We start from the raw sequence: 26,242 nt of genomic DNA, 5'->3' as shown, positions 1-26,242 counted from the left end.
GAGAGTAATTATGAGGAAGCTATAAAACTGCTAAAGTTGAACTATTGCAACGAGGAGTTGAGTATAGCTAACCTTTATTACCAGTTGCTAGATCTAAATGCACCAAGTAACAGACCAGACTCACTTCAAAGCTTTAGGCTAGAAGTAGAGTCTCTAATAAAAGCCTTAGGTACTAAAGTTGATATACCAGCCTCAGAATGGTCAATCAAGTTACTTTTGCAGAGGAAATTACCTCGAAATATCTTAGCAGAAATATGTTAACACTATAAAACCGAGTTTCTCACTCTCGAACAAATATTCGAGTTACTGAGAATAACGGTTAACAGGTTGAAGACCCATGATAAGATTAAACCTGAGTCTAAACCACCTAATATTGACACCTCAGTCAAACCCAAACCGACTTTAAATAAGTCTAATAAATTTAAACCTAGGACTGCTCCATCCACTGGAAAGGGGAGTGGTAATGTACGTACTAATTCAGTATCTCCTTCTGATGTAACCAATGACTTGTCTGCTAAAGAGACAAAGTCAACCAGAGAGAGAAGGTGTCTGTTTTGTAGTCAAGGACATGCCACCTACCAATGCCCTGTTTATCCTAACTTTAATACCAGGATTAAACGGTTACAAGAAATACACAGGTGCACCAAGTGCATGAGCTCTCATGATCCCAATAAATGTGTAGTGCAACTACGTTCATGCAGTAGATGCAACAAAGGTGTACATCACTATGCCTTATGTAGAAAAACTTCTACCCAATCCATGACAACTGGGGAGAATTCCACGAATTCTACCACAGTACAATATCGCAAGGTACATCAGGAAATAAATGTACTTGCTACTGAGTCAGGCAATAATACCACTCTGCCTACAGCTCAACTTAGATTAATTAACAGGAAATCTAGAGTTAACACTAGAGGTCTTTTCGACCAAGGATCACAGAAAACCTTCATTACACAACAATTAGTCGAGCAGTTAAAATTAAAACCTGCCAAAAGTGTGAGATTGAATATTTCTGGTTTCTTGACTAATAGTGGACCTCGTGAATACCAAGTAGTTAAGGTATTAGTGAGACTTGGATCTTCCACTAGTCCAATACAAGCGGTAGTAGTAGACAAACTTCCTACAGACCTGCAGGTCACAGGATTAGCTCGCACTGCGAAATATCTTAAACGAAACCACATGAGGCTAGCAGACTACAAAATAAATTCTGACTGCCTCACTGATGTTGGAATACTTATAGGCGCTGAACATTATTATAAATTTATAACGGGATGCACCAGACAACACGGAATGAATTTGTTGTCATCTGCTGGAGGCAAGTTGCTTACTGGACCGGTGCTTTTCCAACAAAATCCAGCGTCAACCAACCAACAATCTAACAATGAAATAGTGGCGTGACTAGGCTTGGAACAGTCACCCTTACATTTCAGAGAAATATCTGAAGATATTGAGTCTGATCCACCTGTACATCGTCTGTGGGATTTAGACACTTTAGGTATTATCCCTGAACAACCAAGCCCTGATGATATGTGGACTTACCAGCAATATCTGGATACAGTTGTCTATAAACATAAACAATACTGGGTGAGACTACCATGGAAGTTGAATCATCCACAACTTCCAGTTAATTATTTCATGGCAGCCTCACAATTACAGTCTCAATTAACACGACTGAAGAAGCAGCCAGACAAACTGAACATGTATCATCAACTAATCCAACAACAACTCAACAGTAAATTTATCGTGGTTGTTGATAATGATGACCGAAAAATAGGTCACTATTTACCCCATCACGCTGTGGTGAGAGATTCATTGACGACACCAATACGTATTGTCTTCAATTGTAGTGCTAAAGTGAAGCCAAACAGCGTGTCTTTGAATGAATGTCTCCAAACGGGACCTAGCTTAACACAAAGGCTACATGATGTGTTATTACGATTCCGCACTGGTATTTTTGCTTATACTGCTGATATCAGTAAAGCTTTCCTTAGAGTAGGTTTACAAGAGGAGGGTCGTAATTACACCAAGTTTCTCTGGATTAAGGACCCACTGGATCCTAACAGTGATATCATAACTTATCGTTTTGCCTCAGTGCTATTCGGAGCGACTTCCTCCCCGTTTCTACTTCAAGCAACATTAGATACACATTTGAGGAAGTCAAATAGCCCTTATAAGGCAGAAATCAGTGACAACTTGTATGTCGATAATTTCCAGGGAACTACAAATGATCAATCCAATTTGGTAGAAATCTACCATGAGGCTAACCGTGAGTTATTAGGAGCCAATATGGCACTACAATCATGGGCCTCAAATAATAAATCATTAAACCAGATAATCGAGAAAGAGTTTCCAGGTTATCAGGTGCCTAATCAATTAAAGGTTCTGGGTGTGAAATGGAACACAAGTACTGACGAGATGAATGTCAAGTTAGTACAAACCGATAATTCATCCCTTACCATGAGAAAATTACTCTCGTATGTCAGTCAACCATTTGACCCTCTAGGCTTACTTAGTCCTATATTAATAATGGGCAAACTCCTAATGCTGGCAGAAACATATGGGATGGGATGATCCGTTGCCAATTGAGTTGCAAGCTAAATGGCAGATACTCACAACGGATTTCAATCAGTTAGGTGTTTTGAAATTTCCTCGTAATGCTTCAGGACAGAACTTACCCACAAATTTGCACGTTTTTTGCGATGCCTCTGGCAAAGCGTATGGCGCTATAGCTTACTTAGTCAATAGTGCACAATCAATTTTCCTCACATCTAAAGCAAGAGTTGCTCCCATTAAGAAGAGATCTTTACCTCAAATGGAGTTAACTGCATTGCTGGTGGGAGTAAGATTGGCTCATTGCCTGACCAAGACACTCAATAATATCCACTTTGGTGAAATCGTCGTGTGGTCAGAAAATGAGGCAGTCTTACAATGGGTAAGAAACAACAACAATAAAACTCCCTACGTTAGTAATCGTGTTCGGGAAATTCATGAATTATCTGCTGGATATAAATTCAGACATATTCCCACTAAGGACAATCCTGCAGATTACTTATCTCGAGGATTGACACTAAAACAACTTATCAAGTCTTCGATGTGGTTTAATGGACCTTCATGGCTTGTTAGTGGTCAGTGGCCCAAACAAAAGCCACAAGTCATAGTGACCAATATCACTACTCCCATGAAAGAACCAGAACCTCATCGAATCTTAGTTATTAATCCTCATAATTATTCTAACTTGAGTAAGTTATTAAGAGTGACAGCACATGTGTTTGACTTTCTTGCTAAGATAGGAATCAGAAATAAGTTTCCCAATCCTATCCTCTACTGGATCAAACGTGCACAGCAAGAGACATAAGGAAGTGAATATGAAAATCTTCCAGATAAATTAACCAAGTCTCTAGGTATCTGGTATGATGCCAACACTCATAATATATTAAGGTGTGGAGGACGTTTGCTTCATGCCAAAATTGATCTGGATACAAAGAATCCAATCCTTCTACCACGTCACCACATCATTACCAAACTTCTAGTTTTACATCACCATCAATATGGCACTTTGCATGGTGGAGTGTTAGACACTCTCACCGACCTTAGACAAAAATACTGGCTTCCTCAAGGTCGTCAAACAGTCAAATCAATTATTAAATTCTGTGTGATCTGCAAAAGATACGATGCTCGAGTGTGTCCTTACCCAGGACCTCCACCACTTGCTGAAGAAAGAGTAGTTCATCTTCGTCCCTTTGAGACCACTGGTGTCGATTACACAGGAGCCTTGCTTCTCACTGGCAATCCAGATAAGATACCAGTGAAAGCTTATATTTGCCTCTTCACGTGTGCTACCACGCGAGGCGTACATCTAGAAGTGACTTCGGACATGAGTGCTGAAGCCTTCATCCAAGCTTTTTATTTATTTATTTTTATTTATTTATATATCTTTTCGTAGATTTGCAGCTCGCAGATCCTGTCCCAAACTAATGATATCGGACAATGGTTCAAATTTTGTAGCAGGAGAAGCCTGTCTGCGAGAGGTATGGAATCATCCAGAAGTGCAGTCAGTCCTGCAGAGACGACAATGCCATTGGAAATTTATTGCTCCCAGAGCCCCCTGGCAAGGTGGGTTCTACGAACGTATGATAGGAACTGTCAAGAAGTGTTTAAGGAAGATCTTGCATCGACAGAAAATTAGTTACTCCGAACTCCAAACACTTGTCGTGGAAATCGAGGCGCGAGTCAACAATCGCCCATTAACATACCTATCAGATGATTTCTCACAGAGAGAACCTCTGAGTCCCTCACACTTAATACATGGAGGCCTGCTGAGCCCTCTAATACCTTTAGCAGAAGAGGACCCCGTCGACCCTTCACATGTAACCAGGAGTGACTTAGTAGACAGTTACCAACATCTTTCAAGAGTAATTGAAAGGTGGAATGAGGTGCGGACTCGAGAGTACCTCACAGCTCTACGAGAGTACCACTACGGAGCTTCGAGTCCCTATAATAAAGTACAACTTAAACCAGGAGACCTAGTATTGGTTGACAGTGATGGACCAAGGTCCGAGTGGCCCATAGGCAAAATTGTTGCTATCCACCCAGATCACCAAGGCATCCTGAGAGTAGTCAAGGTTTTATGCCGAGGCAACACTACCCTAAAAGCCTTAGAGAAGTTGGTACCTCTCGAATTAGCAGAACGAGAGTGTTTACCAGAACCAGCTTCACCAACAGTTTCCGAGGACAACAATTCTGATCCACCGAGCAACCGCCCCACTAGAGCTGCTGCTCAACAATGCAAACGGAAACTACAAGCCTATTATAGCTCCGACCAAGAGCAAATAATTTCCCATCCAATTTAAGTAATCATGATGATACTGTGTTGTGATGTCATGTAACAAATCGTTACAAGTCACAATGACCCAGAACATTCTCATCACAGTGGATTCTCAGTTACTTTAAATTGTGTGATTTAATTCTTAATTTGTTGTATAGGCTATTAATAATAACATTATTTCGTCTAGAGTATCTGAGAGTTTACAAAACTTTAAGACTTAGTAACATAAACATTACATGTCATAGCGACACCAGTCACAGAGTTTATTGTAAGCTCTATTAGTCATTAGCTTTAGATGATTTCCAATAACATGTTCCATTCAACATGAATTTCTTTGCAAGACTTAAGTTTCTTGTATGTCCTTGACAATTACGGGACATCCGTTATGTGTGTACTAACATACTAACATATTAACATTAATACTAACTTCGGGATAGGTATGTCAGTACTCAACATTGCACTGCGACCCGATAAATCTCCCCCCGGAGTTATGTTGGAAATTTCCAACACTAATACAATACTATTGTATTATAATAAATCAGTATTAAAATATACTAATTACAGTAGTTACTAAAACTTACTAACAGTAATGTTCACATGAACTATTATATCTGCATATGGATACTGGAATTCTTACGAAACCAAGCACCAGTATTGCGTCAGATTATATCTAGTTAAACACATTTATATCCAGTGTGTTAGAGAATTGAATGTGATTCTCTAAAATCATCAGTATTCCGTGTGATAATTATTCATGGATAACATAACTCCCAAATAATTCTAAATCGAGAGTTTTTAGTTACAATTGTTATCAAGTAATAGTTTTTCTGTCACGCGTGAACGCCATGGAGAAAACTAAAATCTTCTCCATTTCTCGTTTACCACCATAAGACGAGAAAGTAATAATATTTAAATCCCTAGAATTACAACCCAGTCTTTATTAAAGTCTTTCAGCCACAATTGCGCGAAATAATATTATTTGTGATAAATAATTTCGGTGGTGAATGCGGGGACGCGGGTTGGAGAGGGAAGGAGGGGAGACGCCATTGTGTGTGTGGAGTGGTGAACTCGTGTTGCGGAATTGAGCAACAAAAGTCGTGGCGTCAGAGTCTGAGACACGTGACGTTGGGATTATCAGCAAGAATTACACTGATACTCAACCCAGAATGAATAATTATTGTTCTACGTGATCTGCAGTGCTCAGTCAACTAATAACGCGTCGATATTCAAGCCAAGCTATCAACCACGTATACGACATTGTGTAAGTTTGAGACTGAGACGCGATACCGGCAGGCTTCAGCATAATTTGCATAAGAACATAAGAACATAAGAACAAAGGTAACTGCAGAAGGCCTATTGGCCCATACGAGGCAGCTCCTATTCTATAACCACCCAATCCCACTCATATACTTGTCCAACCCGTGCTTGAAACAATCGAGGGACCCCACCTCCACAATGTTACGCGGCAATTGGTTCCACAAATCAACAACCCTGTTACTGAACCAGTATTTACCCAAGTCTTTCCTAAATCTAAACTTATCCAATTTATATCCATTGTTTCGTGTTCTGTCCTGTGTTGATACTTTTAATATCCCCCCGGTTATGTCCATTCATCCACTTGTAAACCTCTATCATGTCACCCCTAACTCTTCGCCTTTCCAGTGAATGCAACTTAAGCTTTGTTAATCTTTCTTCATATGAAAGATTTCTAATTTGGGGAATTAACTTAGTCATCCTACGCTGGACACGTTCAATTGAATTTATATCCATTCTATAATATGGCGACCAAAACTGAACTGCATAATCTAAATGGGGCCTAACTAGAGCAAGATATAGCTTGAGAACCACACCAGGTGTCTTGTTACTAACGCTGCGATTAATAAATCCAAGTGTCCGATTTGCCTTATTACGAACATTTATGCATTGATCCTTTTGTTTTAAATTCTTACTAATCATAACTCCCAGATCCCTTTCGCAATCCGACTTCGCAATCACAACACCATCTAGCTCGTATCTTGTAACTCTATCATCATTACCTAACCTCAGAACTTTACATTTATCAGCATTAAACTGCATCTGCCAATCCTTTGACCATTTCAAAACCCTATCTAGATCAACTTGAAGTGATAGTGAGTCCTCCTCCGAATTAATTTCCCTACCGATTTTCGTATCATCGGCAAATTTGCAAATGTTGCTACTCAAACCTGAATCTAAATCATTTATATATATTATAAACAACAGAGGTCCCAGGACAGAGCCTTGAGGCACTCCACTTACAACATTTTCCCACTCTGACTTGATACCATTTATACTAACTCTCTGTTTCCTTTGGTATAGCCATGCCCTAATCCAGCTTAATATAGCACCCCCAATACCATGAGACTCTATTTTTTTAATCAGTCTTTCATGTGGCACTGTATCAAAAGCTTTGCTAAAGTCAAGGTATACAACATCGCAATCCTTACCACTATCAACTGCCTCAACAATGCTAGAATAAAAAGATAACAAATTTGTTAAACATGAACGGCCATTTATAAAACCATGTTGCGACTCAATTATTAATTTATGTTTTTCAAGATGAAGACGAATTTTATTTGCTATTATAGATTCGAGTAACTTTCCCACAATAGACGTTAGGCTAATTGGTCGATAGTTAGACGCAAGTGATCTATCTCCTTTCTTAAAAACTGGTATCACATTAGCAACTTTCCAAAACTCTGGCACTCTGCCTGACTCTATTGATTTATTAAATATGGTTGACAGTGGGTCACAAAGCTCCTCTTTGCATTCTTTAAGCACCCTAGCAAACACTTCATCCGGCCCTGGGGATTTGTTTGGTTTGAGTTTTACTATTTGTTTAAGAACATCCTCCCTGGTAACTGCTAAACTCGTCAACCTGTCCTCGTCCCCACCCACATAGACTTGTTCGGCTGAAGGCATATTGTTAAGTTCCTCTTTAGTAAATACAGATACAAAATATTTATTAAAAATACTACTCATCTCTTCATCACTATCTGTTATTTGACCTGTCTCAGTTTTTAATGGACCTATCCTTTCCCTAGTCTTAGTACGATATAACTGAAAAAAACCTTTAGGATTTGTCTTTGCTTGCCCTGCTATGCGAACTTCATAGTTCCTTTTTGCTTTCCTTATCTCTTTTTTAACATTTCTAACCAGTTGTACGAATTCCTGTTCTAAAGTGACCTCCCCATTTTTAATCCTTTTGTACCAAGCTCTCTTTTTACCTATAAGGTTCTTCAAATTCTTTGTTATCCACTTTGGGTCATTAGTATACGATCTATTCAATTTGTATGGTATACTACGTTCCTGTGCTTTGTTTAGAATATTCTTAAATAAGTTATATATTGAATCCACATCGAAATCCCCATTTAAGTCACCTAACGCTGGGTTCATGCCTCGCTCCAAGACCGGCCCACACCCCATACCCAAGCCTTTCCAATCAATTTGACCCAAAAAATTTCTTAGGCTATTAAAATCAGCTTTTCGAAAATCTGGCACTTTAACAGAATTTTCTCCTACTGGTCTATTCCATTCTATGCTAAATCTGATTTCTTTGTGATCACTGCTCCCTAGCTCACTCCCTATTTCGATGTCATTAATTTGCGTTTCCCTGTTAGTTAACACTAAATCTAAAATATTATTTTCCCGTGTTGGTTCCTTAATGTGTTGCGTAAGAAAGCAATCGTCAATTAATTCTAGAAAATCTTCTGCTTCACTATTCCCTGTTTTGTTCAACCAGTTTATTCTGCTAAAATTAAAGTCACCCATGACATAAATACTGTTAGATCTAGATGCTCTAGATATTTCATCCAATCTAGATATTTCATCCTTCTAGATATTTCATCCCTTATATTGCACCTTTCGATAAGTATATAGTTCTTTTTTGATGCATCATTAGAGATTGTATATGTCGTGGGAAGCCTGTCGTTATATCGAACGACTACAAAAAATCCAACGTTAGTACCGCACTAACAATCAAGGGACCCCACCTCCACCACGTTACGCGGCAAATGGTTCCACAAATCAACAACCCTGTTACTGAACCAGTATTTACCCAAGTCTTTCCTAAATCTAAACTTATCCAATTTATACCCATTGTTTCGTGTTCTGTCTTGTGTTGATATTTTTAATACCCTATTAATATCCCCCCTGTTATGTCCATTCATCCACTTGTAAACCTCTATCATGTCACCCCTAACTCTTCGCCTTTCCAGTGAATGCAACTTAAGCTTTGTTAATCTTTCTTCATATGAAAGATTTCTAATTTGGGGAATTAACTTAGTCATCCTACGTTGGACACGTTCAAGTGAATTTATATCCATTCTATAATACGGCGACCAAAACTGAACTGCATAATCTAAATGGGGCCTAACCAGAGCAAGATATAGCTTAAGAACCACACCAGGTGTCTTGTTACTAACGCTTCGATTAATAAATCCCAGTGTCCTATTCGCCGTATTACGAACATTCATGCATTGATCCTTTTGTTTTAAATTCTTACTAATCGTAACTCCCAGATCCCTTTCGCAATCCGACTTCGCAATCTCAACACCATCTAGCTCGTATCTTGTAACTCTATCATCATTACCTATTCTCAGAACTTTACATTTATCAGCATTAAACTGCATTTGCCAATCCTTTGACCATTTCAAAACCCTATCTAGATCAACTTGAAGTGATAGTGAGTCCTCCTCCGAATTAATTTCCCTACCGATTTTCGTATCATCGGCAAATTTGCAAATGTTGCTACTCAAACCTGAATCTAAATCATTTATATATATTATAAACAACAGAGGTCCCAGGACAGAGCCCTGAGGTACTCCACTAACAACATTATCCCACTCTGACTTAACCCCATTTATACTAACTCTCTGTTTCCTTTGGAATAGCCATGCCCTAATCCAACTTAATATAGCACCCCCAATACCATGAGTTTCTATTTTTTTAATTAGTCTTTCATGTGGCACTGTATCAAAAGCTTTGCTAAAGTCAAGGTACACAACATCACAATCCTTACCACTATCAACTGCCTCAACTATGCTGGAATAAAAAGTTAGCAAATTTGTTAAACATGAACGGCCATTTGTAAAACCATGTTGCGACTCATTTATTAATTTATGTTTTTCAAGATGGAGACGAATTGTATTTGCAATTATTGATTCAAGTAACTTTCCCACAATAGACGTTAGGCTAATTGGCCGATAGTTTGACGCAAGTGATCTATCTCCTTTCTTAAAAATTGGTACCACATTAGCTACCTTCCATGACTCTGGCACTCTGCCTGACTCTATTGATTTATTAAATATGGTAGACAGTGGCTCGGAAAGCTCCTCTTTGCATTCTTTAAGCACCCTGGCAAACACTTCATCCGGCCCTGGGGATTTGTTTGGTTTGAGTTTTACTATTTGTTTAAGAACATCCTCCCTGGTAACTGTTAAACTCGTCAACCTGTCCTCGTCCCCACCCACATAGACTTGTTCGGCTGAAGGCATATTGTTAAGTTCCTCTTTAGTAAATACAGATACAAAATATTTATTAAAAATACTACTCATCTCTTCATCACTATCTGTTATTTGACTTGTCTCAGTTTTTAATGGACCTATCCTTTCCCTAGTCTTAGTACGATATAACTGAAAAAAAAACTTTTGGATTTGTCTTTGCTTGCCCTGCTATGCGAACTTCATAGTTTCTTTTTGCTTTCCTTAATTATCTCTTTTTTAACATTTCTAACCAGTTGTACGAATTCCTGTTCTAAAGTGACCTCCCCATTTTTAATCCTTTTGTACCAAGCTCTCTTTTTTTTTTTTTTTTTTTTTTTTTTTTTTTTTTTTTTTTTTTTTTTTGAGATATATACAAGAGTTGCTACATTCTTGTGCAGCCACTAGTACGCGTAGCGTTTCGGGCAAGTCCTTAATCCTATGGTCCCTGGAATACGATCCCCTGCCGCGAAGAATCGTTTTTTCATCCAAGTACACATTTTACTGTTGCGTTAAACAGAGGCTACAGTTAAGGAATTGCGCCCAGTAAATCCTCCCCGGCCAGGATACGAACCCATGACATAGCGCTCGCGGAACGCCAGGCGAGTGTCTTACCACTACACCACGGAGACTGCTCAAACCTATACCTATAAGGTTCTTCAAATTCTTTGTTATCCACTTTGGGTCATTAGTATTCGATCTATTCAATTTGTATGGTATACTACGTTCCTGTGCTTTCTTTAGAATATTCTTAAATAAGTTATATATTGAATCCATATCGAAATCCCCATTTACGTCACCTATCGATGGTGACGAAATGGTCAAAGGATTGGCAGATGCAGTTTAATGCTGATAAATGTAAAGTTCTGAGGTTAGGTAATGATGATAGAGTTACAAGATACGAGCTAGATGGTGTTGAGATTGCGAAGTCGGATTGCGAAAGGGATCTGGGAGTTATGATTAGTAAGAATTTAAAACAAAAAGGATCAATGCATAAATGTTCGTAATAAGGCAAATCGGACACTTGGATTTATTAATCGCAGCGTTAGTAACAAGACACCTGGTGTGGTTCTCAAGCTATATCTTGCTCTAGTTAGGCCCCATTTAGATTTTGCAGTTCAGTTTTGGTCGCCATATTATAGAATGGATATAAATTCACTTGAACGTGTCCAGCGTAGGATGACTAAGTTAATTCCCCAAATTAGAAATCTTTCATATGAAGAAAGATTAACAAAGCTTAAGTTGCATTCACTGGAAAGGCGAAGAGTTAGGGGTGACATGATAGAGGTTTACAAGTGGGTGAATGGACATAACAAAGGGGATATTAATAGGGTATTAACACAAGACAGAACACGAAACAATGGGTATAAATTGGATAAGTTTAGATTTAGGAAAGACTTGGGTAAATACTGGTTCAGTAACAGGGTTGTTGATTTGTGGAACCAATTGCCGCGTAACATTGTGGAGGTGGGGTCCCTCGATTGTTTCAAGCATGGGTTGGACATGTATATGAGTGGGATTGGGTGGTTATAAATAGGAGCTGCCTCGTATGGGCCAATAGGCCTTCTGCAGTTGCCTTTGTTCTTATGTTCAAAGAGGAGGCAAAGCAACGAGGAGCATTGAAGCGCAGGTCCCTCAAACTGCTCGAAAGGAAAAGGGAGAATCGAAGTGAATTTTGGTTGTGGGAGATTCCCAGGTGAGGTCAAATCGTGAGGTCAAACTAAATCTAAAATTTTATTTTACTGTGTTGGTTCCTTAATGTGTTGCGTAAGAAAGCAATCGTCAATTAATTCTAGAAAATCTTCTGCTTCACTATTCCCTGTTTTGTTCAACCAGTTTATTCCACTAAAATTAAAGTCACCCATGACATAAATACTGTTAGATCTAGATGCTCTAGATATTTCATCCCATAGATGCTTTGCTTCCATTCTGTCTAAATTTGGTGGCCTATATATAACTCCTATTATAATATTATTAGCTTCTTCGTTTAATTCTATCCAAATAGTTTCTGTGTGTGGCTCAGTTTTGATTCCCTCTTTGAGACTACATTTCAAATTGTCCCTAACATATATGGCTACTCCACCTCCTCGTCTAATATACCTATCTGTGTGAAATAGTTTAAATCCATTTATTTGATATTCAGCTCATAGTTCTCTATTTTCTACATTCATCCACGTTTCGGTGAGTGCAATAATATTTATTTTTTCTGTGCAGACAAGAGCATTTAATTCGTTAATTTTATTTCTTAGACTTCTACTGTTAGTATAATATACCCTAAGTGAATTGTTATTTTGAGGCCCTTCTCTTTCCCTGATCATTTTGCCAATTCCTTTCTCCCACAAACACATACTTTTATTACCTCCTTCCTCCAAATCAATTCCCATACCTCTATCTACTAACAGTTTTAACCCAAACAAACTCCTCTAACCACTTCTTCCAACGAGTTCGCAACAGCAACAACCCCAGCTCTCGATAGATACACCCCATCACGAGCATACATTACATTTCTTCCATAGAAGTGTTCCCAGTTGTCTATGAAAGATATTGCATTTGATTTGCAATATCTTTCCAGCCGGCAATTGCCACCAAGTGCCCTCGATATCCATTCATTTCCCACTCCCTTTCTTGGAAGAATGCCACATATGATCGGGATTCCTCCCTTGCTCCTAACTAATTCTATGGCTGTTTTATACCTCTGAATTAGTTCCTCACTCCTAACTCGACCAACATCATTTCCTCCCACGCTAATGCAAATAACGGGATTGTTCCCATTTCCAGCCATAATATCATTCATGTTGTTTATAATATCACCAATACCAGCTCCGGGATAGCAAACCCTTAACCTGTTCCCCCTATCTCTAGTACAAAACGTTCTATCCAAATACCTTATCTGGGAATCGCCCACAACTAAGGTTTGCTTAGGTACTTCCTTTACTCTCTGAGGGGCCTGCGCTTCCTTGCTCTTCGTTGCTTTCCCTTTTGCGCGATCCGCAGTCTCACCACAGCACTCGTCCTCCAATACGTCAAATGAATTAGAAGTTGCTATGGCGTTTGAAGGCGGCTTTATCAAAGTCTTCTTAAGGTCCCTGTCTTTCACAACTCTCCGAGACGAGGTCCCTTTACTACTGGTCTCCTCCTTCGTTACTTCTCGTTGTTCTTTCAGCTGACGCACCTCCTCCCGCAGAGAGTCCAACTCTATCCTCAGGGCTCCCACTAGAGTCACCAGGTCCTTCATTACAACTTCCATATTGCTATGATAATATAACAACAACACTCAAGACTTGGGTAAATACTGGTTCGGTAACAGGGTTGTTGATTTGTGGAACCAATTACCGCGTAACGTGGTGGAGGTGGGGTCCCTCGATTGTTTCAAGCACGGGTTGGACAAGTATTGGTTTTTCCAATTATACTGAACAAAGATTAGGGAAAGGATAGGTCCATTAAAAACTGAGACAGGTCAAATAACAGATAGTGATGAAGAGATGAGTAGTATTTTTAATAAATATTTTGTATCTGTATTTACTAAAGAGGAACTTAACAATATGCCTTCAGTCGAACAAGTCTATGTGGGTGGGGACGAGGACAGGTTGACTAGTTTAGCAGTTACCCGAGAGGATGTTCTTAAACAAATAGTAAAACTCAAACAAAACAAATCCCCAGGGCCGGATGAAGTGTTTGGAACCAATTGCCGCGTAACATTGTGGAGGTGGGGTCCCTCGATTGTTTCAAGCGCGGGTTGGACATGTATATGAGTGGGATTGGGTGGTTATAAATAGGAGCTGCCTCGTATGGGTCAATAGGCCTTCTGCGGTTGCTTTTGTTCTGATGTTTGCCAGGGTGCTTAAAGAATGCAAAGAGTAGCTTTGCGACCTACTGTCGACCATATTTTATAAATCAATAAGAACATAAGAACAAATGTAACTGCAGAAGGCCTATTGGCCCAAACGAGGCAGCTCCTATTTATAACCACCCAATCCCACTCATATACATGTCCAACCCGCGCTTGAAACAATTGAGGGACCCCACCTCCACCATGTTACGCGGCAATTTATTTATAAGAACATAAGAACATAAGAACAAAGGTAACTGCAGAAGGCCTATTGGCCCATACGAGGCAGCTCCTATTCTATAACCACCCAATCCCACTCATATACTTGTCCAACCCGTGCTTGAAACAATCGAGGGACCCCACCTCCACAATGTTACGCGGCAATTGGTTCCACAAATCAACAACCCTATTACTGAACCAGTATTTACCCAAGTCTTTCCTAAATCTAAACTTATCCAATTTATATCCATTGTTTCGTGTTCTGTCCTGTGTTGATACTTTTAATACCCTATTAATATCCCCCCGGTTATGTCCATTCATCCACTTGTAAACCTCTATCATGTCACCCCTAACTCTTCGCCTTTCCAGTGAATGCAACTTAAGCTTTGTTAATCTTTCTTCATATGAAAGATTTCTAATTTGGGGAATTAACTTAGTCATCCTACGCTGGACACGTTCAAGTGAATTTATATCCATTCTATAATATGGCGACCAAAACTGAACTGCATAATCTAAATGGGGCCTAACTAGAGCAAGATATAGCTTGAGAACCACACCAGGTGTCTTGTTACTAACGCTGCGATTAATAAATCCAAGTGTCCGATTTGCCTTATTACGAACATTTATGCATTGATCCTTTTGTTTTAAATTCTTACTAATCATAACTCCCAGATCCCTTTCGCAATCCGACTTCGCAATCACAACACCATCTAGCTCGTATCTTGTAACTCTATCATCATTACCTAACCTCAGAACTTTACATTTATCAGCATTAAACTGCATCTGCCAATCCTTTGACCATTTCAAAACCCTATCTAGATCAACTTGAAGTGATAGTGAGTCCTCCTCCGAATTAATTTCCCTACCGATTTTCGTATCATCGGCAAATTTGCAAATGTTGCTACTCAAACCTGAATCTAAATCATTTATATATATTATAAACAACAGAGGTCCCAGGACAGAGCCTTGAGGCACTCCACTTACAACATTTTCCCACTCTGACTTGATTCCATTTATACTAACTCTCTGTTTCCTTTGGTATAGCCATGCCCTAATCCAGCTTAATATAGCACCCCCAATACCATGAGACTCTATCTTTTTAATCAGTCTTTCATGTGGCACTGTATCAAAAGCTTTGCTAAAGTCAAGGTATACAACATCGCAATCCTTACCACTATCAACTGCCTCAACAATGCTAGAATAAAAAGATAACAAATTTGTTAAACATGAACGGCCATTTATAAAACCATGTTGCGACTCAATTATTAATTTATGTTTTTCAAGATGAAGACGAATTTTATTTGCTATTATAGATTCGAGTAACTTTCCCACAATAGACGTTAGGCTAATTGGTCGATAGTTAGACGCAAGTGATCTATCTCCTTTCTTAAAAACTGGTATCACATTAGCAACTTTCCAAAACTCTGGCACTCTGCCTGACTCTATTGATTTATTAAATATGGTTGACAGTGGGACACAAAGCTCCTCTTTGCATTCTTTAAGCACCCTAGCAAACACTTCATCCGGCCCTGGGGATTTGTTTGGTTTGAGTTTTACTATTTGTTTAAGAACATCCTCCCTGGTAACTGCTAAACTCGTCAACCTGTCCTCGTCCCCACCCACATAGACTTGTTCGGCTGAAGGCATATTGTTAAGTTCCTCTTTAGTAAATACAGATACAAAATATTTATTAAAAATACTACTCATCTCTTCATCACTATCTGTTATTTGACCTGTCTCAGTTTTTAATGGACCTATCCTTTCCCTAGTCTTAGTACGATATAACTGAAAAAACCCTTTAGGATTTGTCTTTGCTTGCCCTGCTATGCGAACTTCATAGTTTCTTTTTGCTTTCCTTATCTCTTTTTTAACATTTCTAACCAGTTGTACGAATTCCTGTTCTAAAGTGACCTCCCCATTTTTAATCCTTTTGTACCAAGCTCTCTTTTTACCTATAAGGTTCTTTAAATTCTTTGTTATCCACTTTGGGTCATTAGTATACGATCTATTCAATTTGTATGGTATACTACGTTCCTGTGCTTTGTTTAGAATATTCTTAAATAAGTTATATATTGAATCCACATCGAAATCCCCATTTAAGTCACCCATCGCTGGGTTCATGTCTCGCTCCAAGACCGGCCCACACCCCATACCCAAGCCTTTCCAATCAATTTGACCCAAAAAATTTCTTAGGCTATTAAAATCAGCTTTTCGAAAATCTGGCACTTTAACAGAATTTTCTCCTACTGGTCTATTCCATTCTATGCTAAATCTGATTTCTTTGTGATCACTGCTCCCTAGCTCACTCCCTATTTCGATGTCATTAATTTGCGTTTCCCTGTTAGTTAACACTAAATCTAAAATATTATTTTCCCGTGTTGGTTCCTTAATGTGTTGCGTAAGAAAGCAATCGTCAATTAATTCTAGAAAATCTTCTGCTTCACTATTCCCTGTTTTGTTCAACCAGTTTATTCCGCTATAATTAAAGTCACCCATGACATAAATTCTGTTAGATCTAGATGCTCTAGATATTTCATCCCATAGATGCTTTGCTTCCATTCTGTCTAAATTTGGTGGCCTATATATTACTCCTATTATAATATTATTAGCTTTTTCGTTTAATTCAATCCAAATAGTTTCTGTGTGTGGCTCTGTTTTGATTCCCTCTTTGAGACTACATTTCAAATTATCCCTAACATATATGGCTACTCCACCTCCTCGTCTAATATATCTATCTGTGTGAAATAGTTTAAATCCATATATTTGATATTCAGCTAATAGTTCTCTATTTTCTACATTCATCCACGTTTCGGTAAGTGCAATAATATCTATTTTTTCTGTGCAGACAAGAGCATTTAATTCGTTAATTTTATTTCTTAGACTTCTACTGTTAGTGTAATATACCCTAAGTGAATTGTTATTTTGCGGACCTTCTCTTTCCCTGATCGTTTTGCCAATTCCTTTCTCCCACAAACACATACTTTTATTACCTCCTTCCTCCAAATCAATTCCCATACCTCTATCTACTAACAGTTTAAACCCAAACAAACACCTCTAACCACTTCTTCTAGCGAGTTCGCAACAGCAACAACCCCAGCTCTCGATGGATGCACCCCATCACGAGCATACATTTCATTTCTTCCATAGAAGTGTTCCCAGTTGTCTATGAAAGATATTGCATTTGATTTGCAATATCTTTCCAGCCGGCAATTGACACCAAGTGCCCTCGATATCCATTCATTTCCCACTCCCTTTCTTGGAAGAATGCCACATATGATCGGGATTCCTCCCTTGCTCCTAACTAACTCTATGGCTGTTTTATACCTCTGAATCAGTTCCTCACTCCTGACTCGACCAACATCATTTCCTCCCACGCTAATGCAAATAATGGGATTGTTCCCATTACCAGCCATAATATCATTCATGTTGTTTATAATATCACCAATGCCAGCTCCGGGATAGCAAACCCTTAACCTGTTCCCCCTATCTCTAGCACAAAACGTTCTATCCAAATACCTTATCTGGGAATCTCCCACAACTAATGTTTGCTTAGGTACTTCCTTTACTTTCTGAGGGGCCTGCGCTTCCTTACTCTTCGTTGCTTTCCCTTTTGCGCGATCCACAGTCTCTCCACAGCACTCGTCCTCCAAAACGTCAAATGAATTTGAAGTTGCTATGGCGTTTGAAGGCGGCTTTATCAAAGTCTTCTTAAGGCCCCTGTCTTTCGCAACTCTCCAAGACGAGGTCCCTTTACTGCTGGTCTCCTCCTTCGTTACTTCTCGTTGTTTTTTAAGCTGACGCACCTCCTCCCGCAGAGAGTCCAACTCTGTCCTCAGGGCTCCCACTAGAGTCACCAAATTATTATTTATTTATATATATGCAAGAAGGTACATTGGGTTTGTGAGAATACATTGGATAGTACATAATTTACATTCTTGTAAAGCCACTAGTACGCGCAGCGTTTCGGGCAGGTCCTTAATCTAGCAGATAATTTTAAGTAGGTAATTTCAATCAGAATTGATAAATGATAAAGATACATTACAAGAGAAAAATGAGATGAGAGAGATAAGAGATAAGATAATTGGTTCCACAAATCAACAATCCTGTTACTGAACCAGGATTTACCCAAGTCTTTCCTAAATCTAAACTTATCCAATTTATACCCATTGTTTCGTGTTCTGTCTTGTGTTGATACTTTTAATACCCTATTAATATTCCCTTTGTTATGTCCATTCACCCACTTGTAAACCTCTATCATGTCACCCCTAACTTCTAACTAACTAACTCTTCGCCTTTCCAGTGAATGCAACTTAAGCTTTGTTAATCTTTCTTCATATGAAAGATTCCTAATTTGGGGAATTAACTTAGTCATCCTATGCTGGACACGTTCAAGTGAATTTATATCCATTCTATAATATGGCGACCAAAACTGAACTGCATAATCTAAATGGGGCCTAACTAGAGCAAGATATAGATTGAGAACCACACCAGGTGTCTTGTTACTAACGCTGCGATTAATAAATCCAAGTGTCCGATTTGCCTTATTACGAACATTTATGCATTGATCCTTTTGTTTTAAATTCTTACTAATCATAACTCCCAGATCCCTTTCGCAATCCGACTTCGCAATCACAACACCATCTAGCTCGTATCTTGTAACTCTATCATCATTACCTAACCTCAGAACTTTACATTTATCAGCATTAAACTGCATCTGCCAATCCTTTGACCATTTCAAAACCCTATCTAGATCAACTTGAAGTGATAGTGAGTCCTCCTCCGAATTAATTTCCCTACCGATTTTCGTATCATCGGCAAATTTGCAAATGTTGCTACTCAAACCTGAATCTAAATCATTTATATATATTATAAACAACAGAGGTCCCAGGACAGAGCCTTGAGGCACTCCACTTACAACATTTTCCCACTCTGACTTGATTCCATTTATACTAACTCTCTGTTTCCTTTGGTATAGCCATGCCCTAATCCAGCTTAATATAGCACCCCCAATACCATGAGACTCTATCTTTTTAATCAGTCTTTCATGTGGCACTGTATCAAAAGCTTTGCTAAAGTCAAGGTATACAACATCGCAATCCTTACCACTATCAACTGCCTCAACAATGCTAGAATAAAAAGATAACAAATTTGTTAAACATGAACGGCCATTTATAAAACCATGTTGCGACTCAATTATTAATTTATGTTTTTCAAGATGAAGACGAATTTTATTTGCTATTATAGATTCGAGTAACTTTCCCACAATAGACGTTAGGCTAATTGGTCGATAGTTAGATGCAAGTGATCTATCTCCTTTCTTAAAAACTGGTATCACATTAGCAACTTTCCAAAACTCTGGCACTCTGCCTGACTCTATTGATTTATTAAATATGGTTGACAGTGGGTCACAAAGCTCCTCTTTGCATTCTTTAAGCACCCTGGCAAACACTTCATCCGGCCCTGGGGATTTCTTTGGTTTGAGTTTTACTATTTGTTTAAGAACATCCTCCCTGGTATCTGCAAAACTCGTCAACCTGTCCTCGTCCCCACCCACATAGACTTGTTCGGCTGAAGGCATATTGTTAAGTTCCTCTTTAGTAAATACAGATACAAAATATTTATTAAAATTACTACTCATCTCTTCATCACTATCTGTTATTTGACCTGTCTCAGTTTTTAATGGCCCTATCCTTTCCCTAGTCTTAGTACGATATAACTGAAAAAACCCTTTAGGATTTGTCTTTCCTTGCCCTGCTTTGCGAACTTCATAGTTTCTTTTTGCTTTCCTTATCTCTTTTTTAACATTTCTAACCAGTTGTACGAATTCCTGTTCTAAAGTGACCTCCCCATTTTTAATTCTTTTGTACCAAGCTCTCTTTTTACCTATAAGGTTCTTCAAATTCTTTGTTATCCACTTTGGGTCATTAGTATTCGATCTATTCAATTTGTATGGTATACTACGTTCCTGTGCTTTGTTTAGAATATTCTTAAATAAGTTATATATTGAATCCACATCGAAATCCCCATTTAAGTCACCTTTTCGCTGGGTTCATGTCTCGCTCCAAGACCGCCCCACACCCCATACCCAAGGCTTTCCAATCAATTTGACCAAAAAAATTTCTTAGGCTATTAAAATCAGCTTTTCGAAAATCTGGCACTTTGACAGAATTTTCTCCTACAGGTCTATTCCATTCTATGTTAAATCTGATTTCTTTGTGATCACTGTTCCCTAGCTCACTCCCTATTTCGATGTCATTAATTTGTGTTTCCCTGTTAGTTAACACTAAATCTAAAATATTATTTTCCCGTGTTGGTTCCTTAATGTGTTGCGTAAGAAAGCAATCGTCAATTAATTCTAGAAAATCTTCTGCTTCACTATTCCCTGTTTTATTAAACCAGTTTATTCCACTAAAATTAAAGTCACCCATTACATAAATACTGTTAGATCTAGATGCTCTAGATATTTCATCCCATAGATGCTTTGCTTCCATTCTGTCTAAATTTGGTGGCCTATATATAACTCCTATTATAATATTAGCTTTTTCGTTTAATTCTATCCAAATAGTTTCTGTGTGTGGCTCAGTTTTGATTCCCTCTTTGAGACTACATTTCAAATTGTCCCTAACATATATGGCTACTCCACCTCCTCGTCTAATATATCTATCTGTGTGAAATAGTTTAAATCCATTTATTTGATATTCAGCTAATAGTTTTCTATTTTCTACATTCATCCACGTTTCGGTAAGTGCAATAATATCTATTTTTTCTGTGCAGACAAGAGCATTTAATTCGTTAATTTTATTTCTTAGACTTCTACTGTTAGTGTAATATACCCTAAGTGAATTGTTATTTTGAGGCCCTTCTCTTTCCCTGATCATTTTGCCAATTCCTTTCTCCCACAAACACATACTTTTATTACCTCCTTCCTCCAAATCAATTCCCATACCTCTATCAGCTAACAGTTTAAACCCAAACAAACACCTCTAACCACTTCTTCCAACGAGTTCGCAACAGCAACAACCCCAGCCCTCGATAGATGCACCCCATCACGAGCATACATTTAATTTCTTCCATAGAAGTGTTCCCAGTTGTCTATGAAAGATATTGCATTTGATTTGCAATATCTTTCCAGCCGGCAATTGATACCAAGTGCCCTCGACAACCATTTGTTCCCAACGCTCTTTCTTGGAAGAGTGCCACATATGATCAGGATTCCTCCCTTGTTCCTAACTAATTCTATGGCTTTGTTAAATTTCTTTATTAGTTCCTCACTCCTAACTCGTCCAACATCATTACCCCCTGCACTAATACAAATAATGGGTTTGTTCCCATTTCCCGTCATAATATCTTTCATGTTGTCAACAATATCTCCAATTCCAGCTCCCAGATAGCAGACCATTAACCTGTTTCCCCTATCTCTGGCACAAAACGTCCTGTCTAAATACCTCACCTGGGAATCTCCCACAACCAAAATTCGCTTCGGTACCTCCTTAACTTTCTGAGCACCCTAAGGGGCCCGCGCTCCGCCGCTCCTCGTTGATTTCCGTTCCGAGTGAATTGCAGGCTCACCACAGCACTCGTCCTCCAACACGGCAAATGAATTTGCAGTCCTTAGGGCGTCTGTAGGCGGCCTTGTCAAGGTCTTCTTAAGACCCCTGTCCTTCACGACGAGGTCTTGTTAATATTGGTCTCCTCCTTCGTTTCTTCCCAATGTTTCAGCTGTCGTACCTCCTCTCGTAGGGAATCTATCTCTGCTCTCAGAGTTCCAATTAGATTCATCAATTCCTTCACTAATCCTTGCATTATTGCTATCATAATGTTACTACAATCTTTCTTCACATGAAAGATTTCTAATTTGGGGAATTAACATAGTCATCCTACGCTGGACACGTCCAAGTGAATTTATATCCATTCTATACGATGACCAAAACTGAACTGCATAATCTAAATGGGGGTCTAACCAGAGCAAGATATATCTGAAGAACAACACCAGGTGTCTTGTTACTAACACTTCGATTAATAAATCCCAGTGTCTTATTTGCCTTATTTCGAACATTCATGCATTGATCCTTTGGTTTTAAATTCCTTCTAAACATAGCACCCAGATCCCTTTCGCAATCTGACTTCGCAATCTCAACACCATCTAGCTCGTATCTTGTAACTTTATCATCATTACCTAGCCTCAGAACTTTACATTTATCAGCAGTAAACTGTATCTGCCAATCTTTTGACTATTTCAAAACCCTACTTAGATCAACTTGAAGAGATAGTGAGTCTTCTTCCGTGTTAATTTCCCTATCGATTTTTGTATCTTAAAAACTCTTCGACTTTCCAGTGAATGCAACTTAAGCTTTGTTAATCTTTCTTCATATGGAAGATTTCTAATTTGGGGAATTAACTTTGTCATCCTATGCTGGACACGTTCAAGTGAATTTATATCCATTCTATAGTACGGCAACGAAAACTGAACTACATAATCTAAATGGGGCCTAACCAGAGCAAGATATAGCTGAAGAACAACACCAGGTGTCTTGTTACTATGTGAGTAACGTGTGAGTGAGATTGGGTGGTTATAAATTGGAGCTGCCTCGTATGGGCCAATAGGCCTTCTGCAGTTACCTTTGTTCTTATGTTCCTAAAATGCAGCCCGAATCAACAAATATTTTCGCGATAAGTTTAGAATAAAGAAATACCGTGGAAATACTGCTATGTAAACACGGTTGTTGCTTTGTGGAACAGATTATATGGTAATCTAATATGTGATTTCACTGGATAGTTTCGATAAATAAAAGAGCTGCCTTGTATGGGCAACAAACAACAACTAGTATGGGCTATTAGGCCATCTCATTTTTCACCTCATATTCAACCCTTATAAATTGACTCTCTCAACACTTTCATATCACAGTAACAAAGTTATCGCGAAAACCCAAGCTCAATTACGTGCTCACTATAGCCCGTGCTACATAAACATTTCGTTGTGAGTAGCTGAACCCAAAACAACATCACTGTTTCATTACGCAACTTCACAATCGTCCATGACGAACCGAAACGATATCACGCTTTGGTTTGGGTGTTGGAATTTTCAGACTCTGTATTGTGACTTACGATCTGTATTTTATATATCTTTGGAGTCTTCTACATTGTTCCGTTTAAGACAGAATTAGACTTGATCAACAACACCAACTCGGAAAAGTCTTTGAAACTTCGTTCTGATCAAACCCGGGAGATTGTCTTTACTACTTTTGCCATCTAGGATATTATGGAACAGATTAACAGAGAAGTCGTCGATCGCTTGCTTAAAGACAAGACGAAATTTCTCGGCTCTGGGACGTATGGAGAAGTTACTCTTGTCGAGTGGCTCGGAGAGCCAGCAGCGCTTAAGGTGTCAAGGTCTTCTTCATTTTCCGAATATTTCACCAAGGAAGCCAAAGTTTTGTCGTTGCTGAAGGGCGCAGGTGGCGCTCCCCTGCTGCTCGGAGTTACAATCAATCCTCCAGCGCTGCTGACCACCTACAAAGGCAGCCAGACGCTTGAAAACGTGTTACTAAACTCAGAGTACAACTTACTCGACGTTGGACTACAGGTTGGCAGAAAACTGCTAGAAATTCACCAGGCGGGTATTGTACACAACGACATAAAGTGTGATAACGTTATGGTCCAAGGACCGCCTCACGATCCAGTAATTAGTCTAATTGACTTTGGAGTGGCCTCCAGAAACAAAGTAAAAATCTTTCTGGCAGGGCACCCAGATGTTCACACAACATACGCCCCAGAAGTCCTTCAGCAAAAGGCTAGTACATTTGCTTCTGATGTGTTTTCATACGGAAAACTGATGTTGGAGATCTTGCAAGCGTTGCCCTCACAACACCCATCACTGGAGCAAATCCTCCAGGTAGCTACTCAACCCAACCCTAGGAGGCGCCCATCACTTCAAATCCTGCTGCGTCGCCTACAAGAAAACATTAGCAAAATCTCCCTGGCTTCGAATCAATCCTCTAAAAAGCCCTATCCGAGTTTAACTCCAGAGACCGTCAGCCTCCAACATGGCAGGACACTGTGTCAACGTCCATAAAAGCGCAGCCGGAGTCCAACTCCAGAGATCAACTTCCAACGCGACAGGAAACTGCGTAAAAGGAGTTAAAAAGCGTTATCAGCGTCCAACTATAGGGCCTATCAACCTTCAACACAGTAAAAACAAAAAAGGAAAGAATTGCCCTGAAAATCAAAAGCCGAACCAGTTTTCATGCACAATACAAAACACTGTTCAATGGGTGTTCAATACCAAACACCCGCTATGAGTGGGTACAGCCGTTGTGGGTACAGGGGTGCATTTTGTTAATATTTTCTTGATCATGTAAAGTTTAGCATTTTTTAATAAAGAATCTTACTTTTGTAATATTGATTTTTTATACCACAGCGTTAATAGATTCAGATTCAGATGTTTATTCAGGTAAGGTATATACATACAAGTGATGTTACATTGATAATATCAATCCATTATTAATGGATGGACGTGCACACACAAATAAATGTGTGTGCACGTCTTTGGGGTTGGGGGGGGGGGGGGGGTTAATGCATGCCATTAATGCATATTAGTTATGTCTGAGTGTGAATATTTGTGTGTACTGGCCTAATGTATGTACAAATGTTTGGGGTGGGGAGTGGGTGTATGTCTGAGTGAACAAATCCGTGTATAGTGTGTAGTGTGTATGTCTGAGTGTTTACGTTTGAGTACTGGGGTGGCGGGGGGTTATGTCTGAGTACTCACCTAATTGTGCTTGCGAGGTTTGAGCTCTGGCTCTTTGTTCCCGCCTCTCAACTAATGTACAGGTTCCTGAGCCTACTGGGCTCAGGAACACTTGAGAATCAAATCATATCTACACTTGAAACTGTGTATGGAGTCTGCCTCCACCACATCACTTCCTAATGCATTCCATTTGTCAACTACACTAAAAGTGTTCTTTCTAATATCTCCGTGGCTCATTTGGGCACTCAGTTTCCACCTGTGTCCCCTAGTGTGTGTGCCCTTTGTATTAAATAGCCTGTCTTTACCTACCCTGTCAATTCCTTTGAAGTCTTGTATGTGGTGATCATGTCCCCCCCCTAACTCTTGTCTTCCAGCGACGTGAGGGCAAAATTCACGTCCTCGTGAATTCTAATGCGTGACTAAATATGGACTCCATGCTGGAGCTGCATATTCCAGGATTGGTCTGACATATGTGGTAACAAAGTTTTGAATGATTCCTTACACTAAAGGCTGTTTCTAAACGGCCTTTAAGCCGTTTCTAAAGTTTTTAAAGGCCGTTCTTATGTTGGCCAACCTGGCATATGCCACTGATGTTATCCTCTTGATATGTATGTATATTTTCCTCTTGATATGGGTTTCAGGGGACAGGTCTGGCGTGATATCAACCCCCCCAAGTCTTTCTCTCTCTGACTCTTGATGAAGTTCATCACTCAAATGATACCTTGTATCTGGCCTCCTGTGCCCTACACCTATCTTCATTATATTACATTTGCTTGGGTTAAACTCTAACAACCATTTGTTCAACCATTCCCTCAGTTTGTCCAGATCTTCTTGAAGTCTCAAGCAGTTCTCCTCTATCTTAATCCTTCTCATAATTTTGGCATCGTCAGCAAACATTGAGAGGAATGAGTCTATACCCTTTGGGAGATCATTTACGTATCGTATCGTATTTACGTAGAAACAGGATAGGTCCGAGTACAGAGCCGTGTGGGTCTCCACTGGTGACGCCAATCTGAGGTCTCACCCCTCACTGTAACTCTCTGCTGCCTACTGCTTTGGTACTACTTAATCCACTGGAGCACCTTACCAATTACTCCTGCCTGTCTCTCCAGCTTATGTACCAG

At 39.2% G+C, this 26,242-nt stretch overlaps 1 protein-coding gene across 1 annotated transcript; it reads left to right on the top strand.

Moving 5' to 3' along the window:
- Positions 1 to 23,630: 23,630 nt before the first annotated feature.
- LOC123763350 (probable serine/threonine-protein kinase DDB_G0278665) lies at positions 23,631 to 24,443 on the top strand. Its single transcript, XM_045750505.2, has one exon. It carries the CDS (start codon positions 23,631 to 23,633, stop codon positions 24,441 to 24,443), a length of 813 nt encoding a protein of 270 aa, XP_045606461.2.
- Positions 24,444 to 26,242: the final 1,799 nt, after the last annotated feature.

Source organism: Procambarus clarkii, chromosome 49 (genome assembly GCF_040958095.1).
Source record: "Procambarus clarkii isolate CNS0578487 chromosome 49, FALCON_Pclarkii_2.0, whole genome shotgun sequence".
NCBI classification, from domain to species: Eukaryota; Metazoa; Arthropoda; class Malacostraca; order Decapoda; family Cambaridae; genus Procambarus; species Procambarus clarkii.
The sequence above is the reverse complement of the archived record's forward strand: the minus strand, read 5'-3'. Positions and strand labels throughout refer to the sequence as shown.